At 41.0% G+C, this 24209-nt stretch overlaps 1 protein-coding gene across 6 annotated transcripts in view; it reads right to left on the bottom strand.

Moving 5' to 3' along the window:
• Window positions 1–17617, bottom strand: part of LOC127646429 (collagen alpha-1(VII) chain-like) — a 103789-nt gene extending 86172 nt beyond the window's left edge. For 5 of the 6 annotated variants that reach the window (XM_052130075.1, XM_052130076.1, XM_052130077.1 and 2 more), the window contains exons 1-9: window positions 17342–17617; window positions 10632–10713; window positions 7487–7667; window positions 7202–7358; window positions 6880–6973; window positions 6581–6739; window positions 6137–6294; window positions 4077–4206; window positions 3852–3971 (exon numbers count right to left, since the gene is read on the bottom strand). In XM_052130075.1, coding sequence (XP_051986035.1) covers window positions 3852–3971; window positions 4077–4206; window positions 6137–6294; window positions 6581–6739; window positions 6880–6973; window positions 7202–7358; window positions 7487–7667; window positions 10632–10713; window positions 17342–17419 — 1159 coding nt within the window. In that variant the 5' untranslated portion in view covers window positions 17420–17617. Of the gene's footprint in view, window positions 1–3851; window positions 3972–4076; window positions 4207–6136; window positions 6295–6580; window positions 6740–6879; window positions 6974–7201; window positions 7359–7486; window positions 7668–10631; window positions 10714–16518; window positions 16632–17341 lie in introns of all 6 variants that reach the window. The other variant, XM_052130080.1, reaches the window with a different exon arrangement.
• Window positions 17618–24209: the final 6592 nt, after the last annotated feature.

The raw sequence follows: 24209 nt of genomic DNA, 5'->3' as shown, positions 1-24209 counted from the left end.
CTGGACTTTGTGAATTCGACAAAAGAGAAACGTTTTCTGTTAAAGGAATGTAAGAAACTCTTACATCAATGGAAGGTCGCTTTTTCACTGATGTTTCCGGCCAAACTGGCCGCAAATCATTTTTATGCCCAAAACAAGCACTGTCCTTCATAGAAACAATGGGTGAGTAAATCATTGGGTGTTTCTCATGTGAGAGGATTGACTCACTGTACATTGACTTGACTGTCTGAGGAAGCTTGGCACCATTTTTGTTTCTTTTTGCATTGGCTCTGCCTAGCAGTTGGAGTTTGTTCCCTTTACAAAAAGCTTCACTATGATGCAGCGCTTTTGCTAAGCGCTTTTGGGAACAATCCTAGTTGTGACCGAGCTGTGAATATGTGTGTAACACGTCAGTGAACATTGACTGGAATTTATAGCCTCAGCTGATGTAATCATTAGATGCACCTGTGGCCAGGCTATAAATGGATGCGTCACCAGGTGTCGTCAGATCCTCTTTTTTCAGAGCGATTCTGTGTGTGTGTGTTTTACAACCCTGTCAAAACTTTCTTTAGTCTGCTAGGAGTTAGAATTTGTTAGGCAGTGTGCAGTGAACCTTTTCTCCTTCCTCTTCTTTCTAAGAAAATAATATATATATATATATATATTTTTAAAAGAGAGAATGACTGAAAGCCGGGGCAAACGATGCGTGTTCCCCTGTTCTCGCTCTATAGCCGAAGAGGACACACATCAGTATTTCTCTGTTTGTTTGGGGGAAGAGCACGCTGCTCTCACGTTGCAGCAGGGTGGGTGCGAGCACTGCGATTGCCTCGCTCGCTTCCGGGAGTCAGCATCCACGCTTAGTTCGTCGGGCTCTCGCATGGATCTCGAAGCGCGTTCCGACGCCTCTTCGGTTCATGAGGGGGAATGCGATTCTTTCCCGCCTCCGAGCTTTCCTTCCGGGATAAAAAATCAGCGGAGGAATTGCTCGATGTGGTTACTCGTGCTGTTTGCCAGACTCCAGTTGGACTGGCCACACCAAAAAGAGACTCCCAAACCCTCCAAATTAGGTTATAGATATTTATCTAGCAATCTGGGGAAGGGAACGCCTCATCAGTCCCTTCCCTTCTTTGATAACCTCCATGAAGAGCTTTTTCGCTCATGGAGGAACCCCTATTCTTCCCATGTTCACGTACCCTCGACGTCATTATATTCGACTATCGTTGGTGCTGAGGCACGGGGATATTCAGTGTTGCCGCCGGTCGAAGAGACGCTTGCGGGCTATCTCTCGCCGGGCTCGGCATCTTCACTCAAATAGCCCTCTCTCCCCTCAAAGCCTTGTAGGACAACCTCCACTTTAGTGGGAAGGGCTTATCAGCAGCAGGTCAGGCTGGTGCTGCTCTGCACACTATGGCTGTATTACAGGCGTACCAGGCTGACCTGCTGGACGACCTGAGTGTGGGTGCTGTGCTCGACGAACAATTCTCTGAGCTTCGCCGAGCCACAGATCTTTCTCTCCGCGCGACCAAGCAAACCGCCTTGGTCACCGCGGAGAGGCACCTTTGGCTCAACCTTTCAGGCATCAAGGGCAAAGACAAAGTTTTCCTCCTTGATGCCATGGTTTCGCCCACTGGCCTATTCGGAGATGCCATGACCCCGGTTATCTACAGGTTCCAGGAGGCGAAAAGCCATGAGGAAGCCTTCGGGCAGTTCCTCCCTCACCGCACTCAGGGGGCGGGTCCTTCGTTCCCCCAGACCCGCCTCGGTCCTGTTAGAAGGGAGGCTCAAAAGCAAAGCGTGGCGAGTCGTGCTCCTCCTCCCAGGGATTGGGGACAGTCTCGTCACCCTCGGCAGCCCCCGAAGCAAGACCTCAGGACCATAATTTCTTAAAAGAGAAAACCCTGATGGTCTTGCGCCTAGATTTAGGGGGTAGCTCCCCTCTGGACGGGGCGCGTGCTTCACTTCACCCCTCCCGGTACCTCAAAGCCTCTCCATTCCCGCCACCTCTTGGTGTTTTGGGTGGCAGAGGCTCCCATCAAAATTAGTGTGTTTCGCTGTTCTCTGCATTTATTCAGGATGCGAAACACTCGACAACCGGGCAACAGGAAGTGTTAAAATCTAATACCCATCTTAGAGATCCTGGCAGCGTAGAAACTTCTGCCAGATATATACTTTTTCTGTGGGTCTTAAAAACAGTAGGAAAGGGCATCAGGATTTAATTCACCGCTGCTTTCCATGTTTCAACGGTGTGGTTCTCACTACCGTAAACCGGATTTCTTTTTTATGTCTACTGTGTTTTTTTTTATGCCACTGAATTTTTTAGCTCTTAAGAATTGGCTCCACTTTTGTTAGAAGTTTATACGGAATCATTAAAGAATGGAAAGCTTTCCCCAACCATGACACAAGCCCGGATCAGTCTGATTCTTAAAGAGGACAAAGTTCCAAGCATGTGTAAAAGTTACAGTCCATTTTCTCTACAAATAAATGGATTCATTTCTGATTATTTTACTCTGAATAGGGGCACCTGAATCTTTCCCCATTATTGTTCTGTCTTGCCCTGGAACCATTAGCTTCTGCTTTATGCAGATGATATTTTATTATTTGTCTCTGACCCTACCAGATCTATGCCTTGTCTCCACAAAATTATTCATTCATTTTCCAAGCTCTCAGGTTACAAAGACAGTTGGTCTAAATCCGAATGCTTTGGCTCTGACAGCATACTGTCCAGTAATGGCCTTCCAGCCGGGCAACTTCCAGTGGCCTAAACAGGTATACAAGTATTTGGGTATTTTATTCCCAGCAAATTTGTTTGATTTAGTTAAGAGTTAGTTTTGATGTTATATGTTGCCTCAAGCATATGGCTTAACAACAAGTCCCCTTTCAGTTGGTCAGAATGGATTTTGAGAAGGGTTACTACACTCGGCGACCTGTATGAGAGTGGAGTGTTGAGATCTTTTGAGAATTTGGGTCATCATTTTGGGATTCCCAGATCTCAGTTTTATAAGTATTTACAGCTGCGCCATATGCTCTGTACTGTTTTTGAGAGTGGCACATAGCCCCCCTAAAATGGCAGATAGGTGCACACACCTGAGCCTTATAATGTGTAACACCTGTTTCTAATTGCAGTAAACATTGGGGAGAGTGATATAAAAGGACCATGCCAGAGACGAGAGAGAGAGAGAGAGAGAGAGAGAGCTACCAGTCAGAAAGAGTGTTAAAGTGTGACCTGATGAGTGATATGCTGAAAAGCTATCTTTAGTTTGTGTAATTAAAAGTCATACCTTTGAGTTGAAGAACCCAGTTTCCTGTGTCCTCCTTTCCCTCCCTACGTCGAGTCTTTACAGAATAATACCTTAAATTGTGCAGCTTGTTGAGGAGAGGTGTGCTATTACTTTTCTAAATGATCAGCAATAAATATTCAGACAACAGACATGGGACAAATCCCATAGATTTACATTGAATGAGGGACACAGGCCATATCTTGGAACAAGAATATCATATAAAATTTAGGGTTGGGCTCTTTTGACCACTTAGAAACACCCCACAGCATCCTAGCTATTGAATAGCAATGCACTAGAAACCTTCTGTGGTGGTCATTGTGGTGATAAGCTTTGCATGTCCAAGAACAACTCACATTTTCTTTATAAATGTAAAGATCTAGCTTGTGTTACTGTGCTGATTGGCACAGTTATCCTTTCCTTCTCTAGATATCTGACATATTTTTCTTCCTTTTATCTCCTCTATATTCATCCTCCACAATCTTTTCCTCTGACTCACAATACAAGTAATTATCCACCATTTAACGAGTAAAAGCATTATTGAGCAACATAATAGAATTGTGGATAAGAATGTGTGTGGATGTATATCTATCTCACCTGTAGGTCCATAAGTAATTCTGTAGCCCTGTACTTGGCCAGCTGGAGCATTCCAGGCCAATGCAAGAGTAAAGAACCCAGCTTGAACCAGTCGCAGTGTAGTCACACCTGGGAGAGGCTCTAGAGGGTAGTGTGGGGTGGGAAGGATTGAGAAAGGTTTTATCTGAGTTGCATTGATGTATTCTATAAAAAATGACACATATTGAATTTCTGAGCAGTTCTCACTTGTTCTGGCCTTAGCTGAAATTGACTCTCCCAAGCTATTGGGGTACTGAGCTATCACAGTGATCAGGTAGTCTGTGCCTGAAAGCAGTTCTCGTGCAACATAGCTCTGCTGGCTGCTCGGTATCGTTTCCTGCAGGAAAAGGATAAAGGCTGAAGTACATCCGCGTGCCATTACACTATACTTTGTGTAAACAACAGGTTTTTTTTTAGAATAGCAACATATCATTTAGCTATATAAAAGTTTAAACAAAAGGATAAAGAGTTAAATGGACAATATCCCAGGATTCAGATAATAATCACTCTCATCTGTATAAAAAAAAATATTTTTACTGGCAACATTTACAATTAACTAGAGCTAAAATCAATTATTTCTGTGGTTGTTCCAAAGCAGCAGATTGGTCCCAAAAGCATGCTCCAGTTGCCTCACACTGCCACCTCTCTGTCAGAATAGCTGTCACAAAGCTGTAGACAGGGCTGGGAGGGTTACCTTTGAAATGTATTCAACTACAGATTACAGAATACATGCTGTAAAATGTCATTTGTAATTTATTCCATTGATTACTCAAGGTCAGTAATGTATTCTAAATACTTTGGATTACTTCTTCAGCACTGGTAGATTTTTCCACTTGTTTTGACTATAAAAACTCTGCCAGTACAGTCAGACTAAATACACATGTTAAAAATACATTCTCTGAAAAACCTAAATATCTTATGCAGTGTTGTATTTCTTCTTCTCCAAGATTACTTCAAAGTCTGCTCATATGAATGGTAAATGGTATATAGCACCTTTTTAACCTTAACGGTATTCAAAGCACTTTACACTATCACCCATTCACACACACATTCATACACCAATGGCGGCAGAGCTGCCATGCAAGGCACTAGCCTTCCATTGGGAGCAACTTGGGGTTCAGTCTTGCCCAAGGATACTTCGGCATGTGGAGTCGTGTGGGCCGGGAATCGAACCGCCAACCCTGCGATTAGTGGCTGACCCACCCACCCCAATGTTTTGACTGTAAAACACCATAAGAAAGTGTTTCACCGCTGTTCAAATGCACTTTGATCACATCAGTTATATGTATAAATGTTTTCCATCTGAAAGGACTAAATATTAAATTAAACAAATGACAATAAAATGCAAAGTAATCGCTTCATTAATCAAAATACTTTTTGCATGTAACTGTATTCTAATTACCAATTATTTAAATTGTAACTGTAGTGAAATACAGTTACTTATATTTTGAATTTTAAATCCGTATTCCCATTAAATGTATTCCGTTACTCCCCAGCACTGGCTGTAGATAACATGCAGAGTGTGGTTATATGTCTGGCTCAAGGACACAATCGTGATTGAACAGAAGGGGTCTCACTCCAAGCTAGGGGCTGGCAGTATGACTAAAAAAATATTAAATCATGGTATGAGTAATTCAATATTACAGTATACATCACAATATAGTTATATTTGCTGGAAAATAAACACACACACAAAAAGGTTTTTATATTTAAAAACCATGTGGTAATTCTTAATTTCTGATAATATACTTTAATGAATTAAATATTTTTTTAATTGATTATGGTCTTTATTTGGAAATTGTTGGATGCGACCAAAAGATTATTTATAACAAATGAATGATAAGACTGACAGCTGCTTCACTGCTTCAACAAACATTTTGGTAGCCTACTTGATGGATATTTTTTTAATCATCATTATCATATTTAATTATTTATTGAACATTGGTATAGTCTTTTTCATGGCAATTTAATTTATGCTTACTGTAACTAGACTTCTGCATGCAGAGCACTTCTTGCTTTCATAGTACTCTTGCAAGCTTCATCTTCAGGTGGTAAAACATGTTACTCATATGATTGGTGGTGGCGTGCAACACAGTTCAATTCATGAAAGATGTTGCACTTCTTATAATAACAAACATGTCCAGCTCTGTATTTTCTTTCTTTCTTTATTACTCTTATATTTAAATACTGTAACTTGAAGGCATCCTCTGAAATCCACATTGATATATCGACACATCATACATACTACAAATAAATGTTCTTCTCACCTGTCGGAGCTCTGCTGTGATCGGTTGGCCCAAGCCAGACAGGGGCCTGTACTGAACCACGTAGCCACTCACAGGCCCTCCTGCAGACGTCCATTGAAATCTCAGCGAATCAGTGGTCTCACTTGAAAACTGCAAATCTGATGGACCACTGAATGCTTCTAAAGGAGAAACAAAACATCGGGTTCATTTAGAAGGCGTTGTTTACCATCAATCAACTTTCAATTCAACATTGTAAAGATAAAATGTAACAAAAGTGTGGGCACTAGGTTTAGGGGTAGGGTTAGGGGATAGAATCTATAGTTTGTACAGTATAAAAATCATTACATTTATGGTTAGTCCTAACACCAATGTGTGTGTGTGTGTGTGTGTGTGTGTGTGTGTGTGTGTGTGTGTGTGTGTGTGTGTGTGTGTGTGTGTGTGTGTGTGTCTGTGTGTTCGACTTACCATCACTGAGATAAGAGCCTCCACTTGTTGTACAGACACGTGGAGATACTAGGGGCAGCAATGAACTGAGAGCTTTAAAGTTCCCAATCTGTGAGATGAATTCACTTTGTGGAGGAGAAGCAATAAGATTTAGCTCATTTGGATCTGCACTCTTTATACCTGAAACATACAGACAGACAGGGAGTAATAAACAACAATAATTAATAATACAACAACTGCCCTCACTGAATCCATAGCATATAGATAATCTGATGTGTAGTTTAAAATAATTCACACACACATGCACAAGCAGTTCTTACCCACTGCAAATAGTTTGACTCCTAGACTACGTAGTTTTTGAGAGGGTTCCTGCACATAGTCCTGTGATTTACCATCAGTAATGAGAATAGTGATCTAAAGGGGTGAAAAACTGACTGATGAGACAATTAAATTAAATTATTCATAATAGTTAATTTTACTTTTACTTTTAATGGACGATTCCGATACCAAAATTGAGTTACACATGGTTGGTGTCAAAATGTCATGATCAAGTTCTACAATTTGCCATAATACTTTCCAACTTCACCATTACTCAAAGGGCAAAAATAAAATAACTAGCACACTCAAAACTAACCAGCTCACCTTGGGTACATCTCTGATAGAGGCAGGCCTGAAGAAGTTATCTGCAATGTATTTGAGGCCAGCCCCAGTGCGTGTGTTTCCACCTTTATAGTTGATATTCTCTATGGCAGTTATAAGCTCAGTGCCATTCAGATATGTACTGAAGGTAAATTCCACCCTGATAGTGATAAAATACATTACCATACAATAATCAAATACACTAACAAGCTTAAACCTTCATTCATTAAGTCTTTACATTGTAATCCTGACAACACACACAAGCACATACTGTACACTTCCACAGACCTGGCAGTATCACTGTACTGTACGGCTCCAAAGCGGATGCCATTGGGTCCTACTGCCCTGGCGAATGGTTTGACAATCCCTGCCATGAAACTCTTCACCAGCAAAAAATTTGCCCGGCCAATGCTAGATGATCCATCTACCAGGAAAACAATATCTGCAGCACCAACATTATTGCACTGGCCTGCAAACAGAAAATGTTTTCTTTAATACTGACGCAACCAAAGAAATATGCACCACTGTTCCCATTATCATTTTAATATCCCTTTTCATTTCTATAAATGGTAAATCCAATTTATAAACCTATTAGGACTGGATATGTGGGTTTCTTTCATTGATACGATACAAAATGTTCCCCTTCTGTCACTCACTCGACATTGTGTCGATTGTAGTGACACAAAGGGTCTCTTCTGAGAGCCTCGCATACTTCTGAACTTGAGAAAAGGCCAATGTCAAGTTGGCAGACAGAATTTGCATGCTCCGCCCCTGGACATACAGGTATAAAAGGGAGCGGGGAGCGAATGTCAGACAGATTTTTTCTTAGGAGCCGAACGGTTGTGTGATCAGCGAGCTGTGTGTCATGACTGCTTCAGCCAGTTCTGTAAGAGAGCTTTCTGTTGGATCTGACGGCGCATTCCAACGGCTTTCTCCTCTCTGCACGCTGTACAGGCTCTGCCCCTGGGCACTTCGACAGCGCTTCTCTCCTAAAAGAGTTTGATTTCTCTAAAATAATTTATTCTCCTCTAAAAGAGTTTTTTCTGGTAAAAAGCAACATACACGAGCGAGCGTTGAACGTCCTTTTCAGGACGCGTCTTTTTAAAGATGCCCTTCCACCGCTGTGTAGTTCCTGGATGTGGCCGGTATCTCGCCGGATCCGACGGTCATAAACGCTGACTCATGTGCCTGGGCAGCGATCACACTGAGGCAGTGTTTGTGGATGGTTCATGTGCTTACATGACCATGGCAACGTTGCGGTCTTGGCTTTCGTTTCTCAAAAAAAACGCCACTCCAGCCACCCCCCGCGTCTCTCCATCTTCCCATGGGATTGAGGACGACCCCATTCAAGCGCTGCCCCGGGAGGTGGCAGACCCAACCTCTTCATTGCTGTGTCCATTATGTGCATTGCTGTGTCCGTTATGTGCTACATGGACCGCACGCAGGGTTCTGAGCAGCTCTTTGTCTGCTTTGGTGGATGGCAGAAAGGGAATGCCGTCTCCAAACAGAGGTTAGCTCATTGGGTTGTTGATGCTATTTCCCTAGCCTATCACACCCAGGCCTATTCTCTCCCAGATTAGCCAGTAAGCTCTCGCTTCCTGGACGCTCTTCCTCCCTAACCCTAAATCCTGGCCGCGGATTCAGCAGAGGAATTCGCCACCAGACCCACCACGAGTCGAGTGCTCCATGTTGGGCTTGGGCTCCACAGGCATAGTTCCCGCTTCAGGCAACTCCCTGTGATGATTTTCCAAGTTACGGTCCCCCTGCTGGCAGGGCCCGCATCTCCCTTGGGCAGTCTCGGTCACTCTGTCTGTAGAAATTCCTCCCTTGTCAGGCAGGATCTACCACCACACCATGTCAACGGGTGGCTTGACAACCCCCGTGTGTATTGGCCATGAGTTACCTCCCCCAGTCTGGGCAGGTCGTTGTCTCCGCAGGGCCTATTCCCCCTGAAAGAATCGGAACGGGAAAGGATGCCTTCCCCGACACATCTATAGCGTTAAGATAGCCCTAGCCGCTTTTTAACTCTATGACGAGAAACATAGAAAGAGAAATGTTCGCCTGTTCCCGTACGGGTACTGGGAACCTAAGAGAAATATGACACCTTTTAGTGAGGGCGTAGGGGAGGGTTACATGCAGCTGACCCAGCTACTTCAAGCCCGCAGCAGCCTGCTTGCACCTGGCTCGACATGTAACACGGGTAGTGCCTGGCGTTTTGAAGTGGGACCCCTTGTGTCACTAATTCTCGTAACGTATTCTCGGCTCCTCAGTGAAAACCTTGCTCCCCTGCCCCCCTTTATACTTGTATGTCCGGGGACGGGGCATGAAAATTCTGTCTGCCAACTTGACATTGGCATTTTCTCAAGTTCAGGGGTACACAAGGCTCTCAAATAGACCTCTTGTGTAACTACAATCGACACAACGTCTCGTTCCTTCCATCGGGGAATGGAGGTTACAACAGTAACCATGACGTTTTCATCAGTGGAGCCAAAATTAGATTAGTGGAACCAAAAAATTTGTCAAATTATAGTCTATTTCTGCTTTGGTCCAATACTCTTTTATCTCACGGTAATTTAACAGTAATGAATCTTACTATACACATTCACATCTGTGGCCTTTTCAATTTAGGTATTCAGTGGGGGATTAAAAGACACAGGAAGTGACATCTCACCACCCATTCTGTAAAGGCATTTATGTTAGTGAACAAAGCAGCTGGGGCTATTTACTCAGCAGCTGGCACAGCCCAGTCTACTACCAATCATCAGATCCATGGCTGTAAGTGTCTCACCGGCTGCATTACTTCCCCTTAAGGTAGCAAAGAAAGCTGCAGCAGACTTGATTGGACATGATGACAAATAGCCCAGAATGAAAATGTATCCTCTACTCTGTGCTGTATGTGCAGCATGTAAAATAATATTTATTGTATTGGTCTTTATTACACAGGTCTCTGGTCTGAATAAGAACTGCACATCCTGGGAATAAGACAAATTATACCGAACATCCGTGTATTGTAGTCAACTTTGTTACTTCTTGGATTACTGTGCGATCTCTACAAGAAAGACAATATAATAATTTTAACTCAAATCAATGTTTTATGTAAATTTATTTATTTATTTGGCAAGTTGTCTTGTAATAAACTGGATAATGAGCAGTCAGACGGTAATTATTTACTGAATAAACACCAACAGAACTATATCACAAATCGGACACAAATCGATTTCTATCCTCTCACATGATTGCATAATTTCAATACAAATCAATGTTTCATGTCCATTTATTTATTTATTCGGTTAGTAGCCATGTAATAAGCAAAATAATGTACAATCACCCAGTTGTTATCGTAAAATAATTCCTTCAGGATGATGCAAGACTATACTGATACAAGGCTGACGGTACATTATTTGCACATAAGTGTACGTATGTGAAGCTTTACCTTGAGCTGTAGACCGTGATGGTAAATACAGCAATACAGCAACTAGCAGAGTCCATTGGTGCAAGCACCCCATTTTCAGATGCTATATAATGACATACACATACACACAAAGAGAAAAAACATGAAACGCACAGTCATCAAAAAAACCCACAATAATAGTTCAGTTTGCAATACTGTACTGTTTCAGTAGTAGTGTAACATGTTCCTACACCAGGTGAAATTAATGCCTTTACCATAAACTTCTGGCAAAGGCTGAAACAGATTTAAACAAAGCCAAGCAAGGTGGGACTTGCAACATCACCAAATAAAGAGCAAAGACTCAGAGTAAGAGGAGTCAGTGCAAGTTTGAAAAGCAGTTCTATAGTGGGTAACTTTACAAAAACCCAATGAATACATTTTAGAAAAGGCCATTCAATTAAAAGAAAACTGTTATATTGCTATTATGATTACAGATGTAACAGACTACTATTACCCATAATAGTATGCTATTGTATGATAAAAGCCATAGTATTAAAACATGTACACACTTATACACGCTTCTGTTGCACTGGTGCTGAAATTAAGAGGACACTCTAATTCAGCAGTCAGGTGTCTTAAGCCCTTCATTCAACAATACTAAAATAATACTGTTTGTCTGTCTATATTAAACACAAACATATATTCTCTGAAACAAACACTTTTATGTAATTTTTTCACTTTCATGAGGAAAGCACATTCTGAATAACATTCTGTTCTTCTCCAGCAGCAGCAGTGGAAAAAGCAGGCAGTGTAAACATGAAGCTTATGCTGAGTGTTGTCTTCAAAGATGGCATTTTTAAAATATATTTCCAGCAGATTGGTCTGTTTTTTATTTTCTATCAAGAGAAAATGGTGTTCCATATCTGGACACAAAGTTAAAAACTTGCAGACATAGAGAAGCACTCAAAAAAAAAACATATGTACATCATTAAATCTTCAAATATCTGAGTCAGAGAAGCATAAATGGGTAATTGTGTGTATTGGATTATTTTTCTGGTGTCTCTTCGTGTCTGTGCGGGGGGGGGGGGGACAAACTTTTTACTTTATAGTGATGACTTTTAGGCCTAGTTGCCTGTTAAACTTGCTTTCATTATTCAAGGTCTCAAAAAAGCCACTACATGAATATTTTAAGCCACTTTCAAAATATCCAGTTCCCCTTAACCGTAATGCATCTTAAAAGGTATGTCTATCCAGAACACACACATAAAGGGATAAAAACCGGACCTAAACCATCACACCACCTACACCAATAGAGCTGTTCAGGTTGTAGTCCACAAACCCGGAAGTGAAATTTATATTGTAGAACAAAACATCCATGTATCGTCAAGTAATACTTAGATCAAAAACCTAATTACAAAAACCATGGCGAATTAGACTTCCGGGTTTGCTTACAAATTGACGTCACGGCTGAATAGCTCTATTCTTTTTTTGTCAGCTGAGTGAAAATATCCAATGAAATTATTCCTTTTTTTTTATTGTGCCATTAATTAAATCAAATGATCTGTCACCTCAGATTTTTTCTTTTTATCTACTTCAATGTTAATGAACCCTATTGCAGCTGCACACAAGAAATCCGTCTGTCTTTGTTTTAGTGTTGCAATAATTATAAGGGCACAGTCATAATGTGGTTCATGAGAGGGTAATTATACAGCTTTTATAAGCATCCTGACCAAGGCATGCTTGAGTTTAAATTGCCAGATTGCCTATTGCAGCCTCTCACTCACTTTGTCTATATTTTATGCATTCCGTCGGTCTCTCTCTCACACCTGTGGTTACAGAATTCATTGAGGGGGTGTGTCACAGCACACCTGGGGTCAAGAGAGCATTTCTATTGAGACCGGCATCATTCCCTGCACTATTTGCATAATATGACATGAAAGACTTTTCTTTTCTTTTTTGCATTCAAACCCAATTAAAACAGATTTCTGTCCTGACTTTTTTTATTATACAACAAAATAAAGCTATTTGGTGAGTAGCTTTATTTAAAAGACTGCAGATTTACAGACACATTCTTGTGCCCTATAAAGTGGATGCTGGGAGAAGAAAAAGAATAAATTATTTTCAGGCCATTCTACAATCCACTTAAAACACCAAATACACCAGTATTTGCTTCAATGGAAATGCACTGGATCCACATTATAAAACAGAGCTATAAAAAATCATTAGACTTTTGCATAGTCTAATGATTACGATTAACATAAAGTTCGCAAGTCTTCTTTTTCAATATGGGGAACTTGTGGTATCACGATGCATAACTGATAGCAAACCTATCCTTAAGAATCACACATAAAACACTTAGAAATAATGTTACAGGGCTGATTTTTACAGGTTATCAAAGTAAAAAGGTCTTGTTCTGCTGGTTAATAAAATAAAGTTCGACATACATCCTACAATGACATAAATTACAAATAGTATTGATCTATATAAAGCCATTGTTCGTGTTTAAATATAAAGTTTGTGACTGATTTGCTTATAGTGCACATGACAAACGACAAGTGAAGGCAAAATACTTAAGTTCATGAACTTCATGAAGACATCAATATTTTAAAAATCCATATTAAATACTAAATGAGAATAACTTGATGAAATAAGTTTAAAAAACATTTATATATAGTGGCTTGTATCTACGCAATATAATGTTGACCAATTTCACACACATTTTTTAATGAGTGATTTATTCTGTGAGTCTAATTTCTCCCTCTAAATCGATGATGCTTCATGTGTTTATGGGCCAAACTCTTTTCAAAGTTTCAAAGGCAAGAAAAATGACAGGACTGAAATTAAAAACATTACTCCCCTTAAAGAATGAGAGGTCACCCTTCCAGAACACAAAAGGACAGTGGGGTGTCAAAGCTCCCTAACTGCCTTTCGGTCACACTGCTAACTATTTCGTTCCACACTGTCTCCCACACACAACAAAAACAGAAAGAGGGCAGTAAACTGTAAATGGACAATGGGATTTCAGAAAGAAATCCCAAAGAAAGAAAGAAAGAAAATTTAATATTTTAGATAATAATTAAGCTACCAATGAGATTATAATAGTAATATGTAACATTTAACTAGGCCTGTCGTGATTATTATTGTCATTATTTGAGATAACCACAATTATTGTGCACTTCAAATTCCAATAATATTTTTAATGCCCAAATAAGGGAATTTCAAAAAACATATTAATGCCATCAACAGCATGTTTGTTTGTGTCAAATGTGTCAAAGAGAGACATATTTTATTTATTTAGAATTGTTTTTATATTGATATATACATTTGTAACCCTTTAAACTCTATGGACGGCCAGGAGTTTATGTTTAAAACGTTAAAGTCAGTGGGCCTGGGTAACTCAGCAAGTAATGATGCTGACTACCACCCCTGGAGTCGTGAGTTCTAATCCAGGGTTTGCTAAGCGACTCCAGCCAGGTCTCCTAAGCAAACAAATTGGCCCAGATGCTAGGGAGGGTAGTCACATGGGGTAACCTCCTTGTGGTTGCTATAATGTTGTTCGCTCTCGGTTGAGCACATGGTGAGTTGTGCATTGATGCCGCGGAGAATAGCGTGAAGCCTTCAAAAGTGCTGTCTCCACGATAACTTGCACAACAAGCCACATGATAAAATGTGCAGATTTACAGACTCACGTGCGGAGGCAACTGAGATTCGTCCTCCGCCACCTGGATTGAGGTGAGTCACTATGCCACCACAAGGACTTAGAGCGCATTGGGAATTCCAAAAAACCCTTCAAGTCCCTGTTAGGGATGCCGTGGTGTGAGATTACCATCTGAGAAAACAACACGGTTAACCAGTTTTATGATTATTTGCAAATTAGCACTGATGCAAAAAATGTATATCATCACAACTGAACGTCTGATGATATGTGGAAGCTAAAGGCAGCCCAATACTAAAAAAAAACTGATAAATGCACAAAAAATAAATAGGAGGTACTGTATAATTAGAGACCCTCCAATCTAGGGCACAACTTATGTGCATCCCGAGCTCAGTGATTTGCTAATGTAACCGGAGTGCTTCAAATGTGTACCTGTAAGATTATTGTGGGTGCGCAACATGTAGTTCATGGCAGCCAAGTTTTATTCTTCTGCAAGAGTTTAGTAAAACAATCCATTGTCTGTCAGACATCCCAACATAAAGAATATTCTATAAAAATACTGTCCACAACACCTTAGAAATAAACCTGTGGACTATGCATAATAATGGGATCATTGCTTACAGCATCAATTTAAAGTCCAATTATAACTAAAATTGACATTTATTGTTGAATACTGTGAATATACACAACCAATGCTTTAAATAATGAGGACGATAACGCCTAAATTGACAAGTCATATATCAAATGAAAGCTCTCATTCTCAGGAATGTGACTGTATAGTTAAATGTGTTGCCCTAATAACACAGTTCGAAAGATTTTCAAAAGAAGCACAAAGTGAAATAAGACTTCAGTAAGTCTCACTGCTGCTGTAAGCCTCAAATATCCAAAACCTTTATATCAGCTTTTACCTTAGGTAGATTTCTACAAAATTTGCCATTTTTTTACTTGTCTGTGAGCTTGCTTATCTGAATGATCCAATGCTGTTTCTTAGATGTCCAGAACAAAATATGCCATCCAGCAGGAAAAGCATGCTAAACAAATCACCAGGAAAAACAATTGTTTAGACTATTGATAAAATGTTATATCATCACAAAGGGGGTGATCTCGGCTTTCTAATGGCACCTAGATTGAGCTTCTAGTCCACTCAGAGACTAAGATATTCAAAAAACAACGACGGTGGTGCTTGAACTTAAAATTAGACTGAATGTCTATGGACGAGCACATTTGTGAGGGCAAAAATATTCATACGTTTCAGATCTGTATATTGTGATGGAATTTGATAGAGAGAAGAAATTGTACTGCTTGCTGCCATCTATTGGAATGAAATAAGACTTTTTAAAGTGAGGTAGAGTGAACAGAACCAGAATTACATGTTTACAATGTTTACAACGTTAAGACAACAACAAAAAAGTATCTGTGAAAAATATACATATTTGGTATGTGTGAATGTTGAGCTTTTCAATTTGCTCAGTTTTATAATTTGATTTATATATTTGAAGTTAAATATCTAAAAATGACTTATTAAGTGTCTGAAGCACACATGCACCTTAAAAAATATGACAAAAACAATTAATCATCATATTAGCCTTAAAACAGAACATTATTCATCATAATCACAGTTATTTGTTTGACAATTGTCAGCCAAATCTCACAATTGTGACAGACCTACATTTAACATATTTAAATCTATTCCACTGAATTCTGCAGATTTCCCAACAAAATCAGTGCAGAAAATGTGAAAACCCAGTCTACAGATTCTGTGTGTGCTTAGAGATCATGATCTAAAAGTGACTTTCAAGAAGAAACATAAAACGGCCTGTATAAATTAGTACATTTCCAGGCATTTCCATACTCACACAACATGCACAACAATACAGTACATATGTATTTCACACTCTAATCTGGCAGCTGAGAAGCTATGAACTGATACACTGATGTTACAGGTTATCTGTCTTGACATTGACAACACACGTGATAAAGTCCTATGCAAAAATAAATTCTCTACTTACTAGACTAGGGTACTGAACAAACACTGAAGGAACTGTGAAAGTAGCCTTCCAAACACTGTGGCTTAAGCTGGGAATCTTCAAGGGTCAAATTGCTCTTGAAAGGATTATTATGTCTTGTTGGCTCTTTCTGATGAAAATCTTGTGTGAGTGGCGACGGAGCATTCTTGGAAAAGCCATACTCTAACATTTACAGACCTACAGTCAGCAAACACAAGCAGTCCGTCAGCCATGCATGCATGCTCAGCAGGTGTCCATGGTAACCTACCTAGACACTCTGGCCTTGCCTATTTGAGTGTGAGATATCCAAAGTGACGAATCACACGAGTTCAACTGAGGTCATGGTCCGCCCCTTCGGCCTGAATAGGCGATTTAGAATAGCTGTGATGGTGATGAGGAAGAGTTATAACACACAAATCACAATTTTGGCAGTGTGTGAAAATTCGGATTCTTTGTATACTTATGCAGAAAACACAAGTTCAAAGAACTTACCAATTACCAAGTCGTTATAGATTAGGTTTTTTTTACTTTGATCATTTCACAATAATGGCCTTTAAAACCAATTCAATCCTTTGATCTTTTTCACATGAATCGAATTATCTATACTGTACCAGCCCATTATTTTTCAGTTATAAATGTCAACATTCTACAGTCACACCCAATCACATAGCATTTAGTCAAACAGTCCAACAAAGCATAAAATGTTTTAGAGTAAATTTTCTGATCGTCAAGAATTTATGGTCCTTAATTTAATTTATAAGTATTCACTAATACACTTGACAATAGAAATACCATGCAGCAAGTTGCAGACAGGCATGCAAGTCACAATGAGTCGTTGTGCATAATAGACTTGTAAAACGAGCATATGCAAAGCTTGCCGTGTCTTGCGATGGCGTTCCACTGCTCTCAGGATTACTTTCATAAATCATTAGCGCCTCTATACTGAGTCGTCTGTCTCTACCTAACGCCAAATTTACTGTCCCTGGAGCGTTCTTTCATTGGCCCATACAGCGCTCAATTACTGACCCAAGAGCGTTCTATCACTGATCCTAGAGCTGTCTCTTAATATTAGACGGCTGACGGCTTCTTACCTTACAATACGGGTCATCAACAGACCGAGGCGAAGCGGTCAACGACGCAGTTCTAGTGAAACATGATATAACACACATATATATAACACATTGCCTTCAATATTCCGGATTTATTTTTCTTCTTTAGAGAATGACATAAAAAATTATATATTTTGTATTTAAATTTCTTATTTGTCAAATTGCTCTAGCGCGAGCATGTCCCAACGGTCTTCCCACTCTCAGCCGTCCAGCCTTCAGAAATCCTCTCATTGTCTATGAGCAGAGGAATAATGTAACATCTCTTTGGTTGTACCGTTTGCTTCTGTGAATGTATTGTAGTTCAAACTTGTTCAGACGCCCGCAGCTATCTAAGTCCATCCCTAGACATTCTGTCTTTTTTTCATATTCACTCTTTTTAGGATCACCTTTCAGATTTGTGCGCGAGCGGCCCGCCTTATCGCATTACAGCCAATCAAATCATGAGTCATCTCTGCTCTTGCGCTCAATGCTCGTGCCTCTACCTGCACAGATACATTGTACATTCGTAATTCCTTTTGCGGGTACCAACATATTACAGAGTGTGGTAAAATGGAACAAGAATCAATATAGTACAATGTATAACTTTTCCTTTTTAATTTTACAATTTAATTTTTTTATATTTGTTTTACAAATACCAAGGTAATGCCTTGATGTATTATGTCACTGATACACCAGCACAAATAAAAAAAATCTTTCATTGTATCACTTTGCTTAGGAAGATACATTTAAATACACTCACTCTCTCTCTCTGCTCTCTTACTCATATGCATGCACACTAGTGGCACGCCCAAGCATCTGTCCACACTCATCTAGAATCCAAGCCTAGAGGGCATTCATATTTTCTAAGACAAAATCTTAAGCTTTGCTTGCTTTCCCTCATTATAAAAATACACACATTTTAGAAGGTATTTACACATTTTGGGTTCATTTGGGGGTTTATTTGAAGAAAAAACAATTTTATTTACAAAGATTTTCTCTGAGGAAAGGTTTAGACCTGTACAGGAAACAAAGGTTACAGTCTGGACAATGCTGGTGGTACCTAGTGGCTCGATCAGGATGATAATAATCGCCTACTGATACTTTTGGGGTTAACAGGTGCAGCAGTGCAGTGTTATTTTGTTTCACGTGCTAATATAATCCATAAATTAAATAAATACACATATTTGGCTTGCTGTCTATAATAGAGGACTTGAGCATAAAACTGCTCTAAATGCCCTTGTGGACTACTTAATGAATAATCAATTAAAAAGTGTCACATAAGCAGCCATTTATTTACACTTGCATAAGATTGACCGGATTAGATAAACATGGTCTGCTCTCCTTAAACTTTCGTTTTTATCCCGATTTAGACAAATGATCATTAACCAAAATTAACTGATAGCATGACTTCCAAAATTATCTTTTGATTGATTTAAGATATGACAGAACATGGCTTTAATTCTGAGTAATTATGTTTTGTGGCATGTGGCAATGTAATCTCAGTAAAACAGTCACGACTGTGTACGCATACACAGAAAGTTAGTCAAGACATACATGATGTGTTGATGATGGACTAGTATACTTTAGTTTGTGTTTTTGAGTGTCTGAAAGAGTTTGAGAAATTGGGAAAGCACAGACACCCGCACATTCCAACTAAGGACAGTAATGGGGAACAACCTGATTCAGTGTCAGTTGAGTTTCTGAAAGATGAGAAAATTAGTCACTTTGACCAAATAGGATCTTGAAGGATCAAGCATCCCTCTGCCTGGTAACATATTCATGTCACCATTTTCCATGGGGCGCATAGGACTGAACATGTTCTGTGCGTTCAGTGAGTTTTAGTGTAACTTGAATTACTGAGAGGATACTGAGACTCTGAGTAAAAATACATACAGTGCATCAGTAGCATTGTATTGGGATCAAATGGGGTATGGCAAGAAAACATTATTGCAAATGTTCACTCAGATTAACATGAGTTTAACCTTTAAGCTTGTTAATTAAAGGCTTAACAAACAAACAAGGAGGGTCAAGTGTTTGATATCATTTAAAATAAAGCTGAATTTTCTTATTTTATATTATATATCTCAGTGTGCAGCACAGTGGTTCAGTTGGTATCGCTGTCGCCTCACAGCCAGAAGATCTCTGGGAAGTCCCGGTGTGGAGTTTGCATGTTCTCCCTGTGTTTGCGTGGGTTTCCTCCGGGTGCTCAGGTTTCCCCACAGTCCAAAAACATGCAGGTTAAGTGAAGTGATGGTGACCTGTCCATGGGTGTTTTTCTGCCTTTGCCCGAGACAGCTGGGATAGACTCCAGCACTACCCATGACCCTTCATAGGACAAGCGGCACTTCATAGGACAAGCAGCTATAGAAGATGGATGAATGGATTTCTCAGAGTGTGAATAAGGTAGCTCCCAATCATGTCACCTGCACCTGAGTAAAATTTTGTGTTGATACGGAAAAGAAAACAAAAGTTATAGCATTACAAAAATAATTTATCCTAATGTCCAAAAATGTCTCCAAACAAATAAAACATAATAATTGAACATAAGAACTAATTACACATGCAAATACAACAATGACTAAAGGCTTGCTCTATCTCCAAAGCATGCAGGCATCGAAATCGAGATCATGAAAGAGATTTCATTCAGTTCTGTGTCATTTGAGCCATCATTGAGTCTGTGACATGTACTTGGCACAATCTCTTGGTGGCCATATGTAATTAGAGTGAACAATCCTCTCTCCCCATATTTGGATGACTTCTACCTCTTGTTGCAACAATCTCAATCCAAATATAATTGGCTTAACGGTCCATGACGCTGAACAATATACTACATCATTTCCGATTAAGTCATCTGATACAGAAAAACGAACGTGTTTTAGCCAGATAGCACATTATGTGTACACATTGTGCTTTGTGTGCATTATCGAATGATCCATACATTTGATTATGCTGTGTGTGGGCTTGTTTTAAACTGAATCACCTCCTCTAAGTAATGGTATGTGAAGTAACACCTGTTTACATGTAACATGCATGCCAAAGACATATACTTAGCTATTACTCACTATATTTTTGTCTGTGACTAAGGCTGGTTGTATTCTACTCTTTGAAAGCTTTCCAACAACATATGACACAGATTAATGTTTTTACAGATTGCAATCAAATGTGTAGTACAAAATTATTAATACATTATCAAAACGGAACACTTCTGATTTGTCAAAGTAAACTGGGTAGGGAAACTGCAAAATTAACCCTTTCCCAAGTCTTGCACAGAATATGATTGTTACTTAACGATTTGTCGGCATGCACTGTTCTGAATATTCCTACTAAGTTTCCCACTAAAATCAGAATCAGAATCAGAATCAGCTTTATTGCCAAGTATGCTTATACATACAAGGAATTTGTCTAGGTGACAGGAGACAAATCAAAAGAAGCTAGAGGAAATTTTCAGGTCATTTGTTCTTCATTATGTAGCCTACTAACAGAAAATGATAAAAAATACTGTCATCATTTACTTACCCTCAAGTTTTTACTAACCTGTATGACTTGAGTCACCACATTCACTTTCATTGCATCTTTGATCAACTCACTAAAAGTGAGTGGTAACCGAGGCCATCAATCACTGATATTCTGACTAACATCTGTTGGGGAAATGTATGTTGTGTTTGTATAGTACAACCAGTCCTCCACCCTGTTACACAGGGCAGTGAAAAAAGAGTCTCACACACACACACAGGCAGGCAGGTACACACACAACTTACACATGCCATACATGCATACACACATTTTGTGATGTGGTTACAGGGCATATGGTCTAAAGGGGAGCTGATAAATCACCCAGCGTTCCTAAGTCAAAAGAAATCATCCTCCATTAAAGCGGTTTTGAGTGACTTGTCAATAACATGGTTTTTAATCATTTAATTTCACTGCCATGCAATAAAAAAAAAATCACTCTAAAATACAGGAAAAAGAATCAGCCATGGGCCAAACTTTCTAACTTTCCAAAACTGCAACATTTCCTAATTTTTTATCCTAATAAAAAAAAAAGAATGATCATGCTATTGTTACGATCCCCTGTTGTCTGCCCCGTGTTTCTCTTGTCACCTGTCATGAACTCCAATTCCCATGATTCCCGGCCCTCATCACTGCCATCCCCGTGTCATTGTTCTCACCTGCATGTCATTTTGTCGTTATCATGTCTGTGTATTTAAACCCTGCTGTTCCTCCATTTCTTGTCGATCGTTGTTTGTAGTTGTCTGGATGTTAATGTTTTGACCCTGCTCACTTTGTTCTTGTACCCATTGGATGTCTTTCGTGTTTTTGTTTTATTTTCCCATTGTGGACGTTTTATTTGTTCCAGTGTTTGTCTAGTTATTTTGCAAATAAAACCCGCGTTTAGATCTTCACTCCTCATCTGCCTCCTCCTACTAACAGTGCCTGCAGCCCCGACCGTCAGTGAGCCAGTGCCTGTAGCCTCGAACGTCAGTGAGCCAGTGCCTGCAGCCCCGACCGTCAGTGAGCCAGTACGTGCAGCCCCGACCGTCAATGAGCCAGTGCCTGCAGCCCCGAACGTCATTGAGCCAGTGCCTGCAGCCTCGAACGTCAGAGAGCCAGCGCCTGTAGCCTCGACTGTCCCAGAGCCAGCGCCTGTAGCCGCGACCGACCCAGAGCCACCACTTCCCGAGCCACCCAGGGCTCTGCCTCTCGAGCCTCCCAGGGCTCCGCCTCCCAGGGCTCCGTCTCTCGAGCCTCCCAGGGCTCCGCCTCTCGAGCCACCCGAGCCTCCCAGGGCTCCACCTCTCGAGCCTCCCAAGCCTCCCAGGGCTTCGCCTCTCGAGCCATCCAGGGCTCCGCCCCTCGAGCCTTCCACGGCTTCAATCCCGGAGTCTCCCTCAGCTCCACCTCCAGAAACTCCCTCAGCTCCACCTCCAGAGCCTTCTACGCCAACTCCTCACTCGGCTCCGCCTCCCGAACCTCCCTCGGCTCCGCCTCCTGAGCCTCCCTCGGCTCTGCCTCCAGAGCCCTCCATGGCTCCGCCTACCAGGGCTCCACCTCTCGAGCCTTCCGTGGCTCCGCCTACCAGAGCTCCACCTCTCGAGCCTTCCTCGGCTCCGCCCCTCGAGTCTTCCACAACTTCAATCCCAGAGCCTTCTAGGGCTCTGCCTCCCGAGCCTCCCACAGCTCCACCTCCTGAGCCTTCTACAATGTCGACTCCCAGGCCTCCAGACCCTGTCCCTGTCCTGTGGCCAGCTCCCAGGCCTCCTGAACTTGTCCCTGTCTTGTGGCCAGCCCCCAGGCCTCCTGAACCTGTCCCTGTCCTGTGGCCGCCTCCCAGGCCTCCTGAACCTGTCCTTGCCCTGTGGCCAGCTCCCAGGCCACCTGACCCAGTCCCCATCTTGTGTTCCCCGTGGACTGCCTGCTTTCCCTCTGTGCCTCCTTGGACTGCCTGCCTGCCCTCTGTGCCTCCTTGGACTGCCTGCCTGCCCTCTGTGCCTCCTTGGATTGCCTGCCTGCCCTCTGTGCCCACGTGGACTGCCTGTCTGCCCCTTGTGCCTCCTTGGACTGCCTGTCTGCCCCTTGTGTCCCCGTGGACTGCCTGGTTGCCCCTTGTGCCCCCTTGGACTGTCTGGTTGCCCCGTGTTTCTCTCCTTGGTCTGTCTGTCCACCTCACTCCTTGGACGATTTTGTTTTGTTTTTTGGGCATTTTTTCTTTTCTTTCTAGGAGCATCCATTTGGTGCATCCAAATGTCTCATTTGGTGGTGAATGGGACCGCACACCTGTCGGTCATTTGCTTAATGTGCTCTAAGTTATAAAGCTGGTATGTTTCGTGTGTGTGTGTGTGTGTGTGTGTGTGTGTGTGTGTGTGTGTGTGTGTCACTGTTGAGCTCCAAACCTAACGCTGCCGTGCTGGGACGTGGGTCATTGTATTACGCGCGTGTAAGTAAATTGGGAGGGACAAATGGATGTCGGAGTAATTTGGGTGCGGCCGTCTTTGATGTTTCTCCGAGCAAGGTACCCACGTCCGGTAGCAGGTAAGGAGGCCAGCAGTCTGGATTTAAGGTATTTTACATTTATGAATTAATGTTTGACTGGTTGGGATTTCTTTTTGCCGGGGTGCAGGGTCTAGTTGGGAGTATTAACCAGTTGCCCCCGGCGCTTGTAGTTTGTGTGTGCATGTGATTCAGTGGGTATATGAGGGCAGGTTATTTTCCTAATTTCCATGCTTTTTCTGCTGTAGCTAATTGATGACAGGTATGTACTTTTGATATTTTGTTTTGGTGTGTATTTATTGTGAAGAATTTATGAATTTGTGTGTGTTGGATATGTACAGAATTGCTGTGTATTGGGTGTTTACATGAGTCAGGAATTTAATGCATGTGGGAAAAAAGGCCTTTGAAACTTTTTCTGAATATTAATTGGTATGTTGATGTGCTTGCATTTTAGATGCTTGTAGATTTATGGTTGAACATCTTAACAATTTAAGGCTCTTAATATCTCATGCATGTATTATGATGGTTCTTAACCTGCTGCTTCCTACAGTGTTTTAGATTTAAGACCTCTTGTATAAATAAAATTGTTATATATAATTGAACCAAGCATGGGGCAGTGAAGCGTTTTTCTTGGTTACTGATGCCCACGCCAAATTAATGGTCCAGCAAAAACCTGTGTATATGAGTCTTATTCTGACTTTTGTTCTGCTACATATCCCTTCATTGCTGGAGGATGGAAATGCACAGTTGTTTTCATTATCTGTGCTAGAGGTTGTGTGGAAGAGGAGAATTTGTATGTTTATGCTATCATACCTGCTCTCCAAGTTTCATGGTGTGCATGTCTCAATCTGCTTGTGTTTTTATGTAACTAACTCTAATTGCA

This window comes from Xyrauchen texanus, chromosome 7 (assembly GCF_025860055.1).
Source record: "Xyrauchen texanus isolate HMW12.3.18 chromosome 7, RBS_HiC_50CHRs, whole genome shotgun sequence".
Taxonomy (NCBI): domain Eukaryota; kingdom Metazoa; phylum Chordata; class Actinopteri; order Cypriniformes; family Catostomidae; genus Xyrauchen; species Xyrauchen texanus.
Note: the sequence above shows the minus strand (reverse complement) of the source record. Positions and strands in the feature narration are given on the sequence as shown.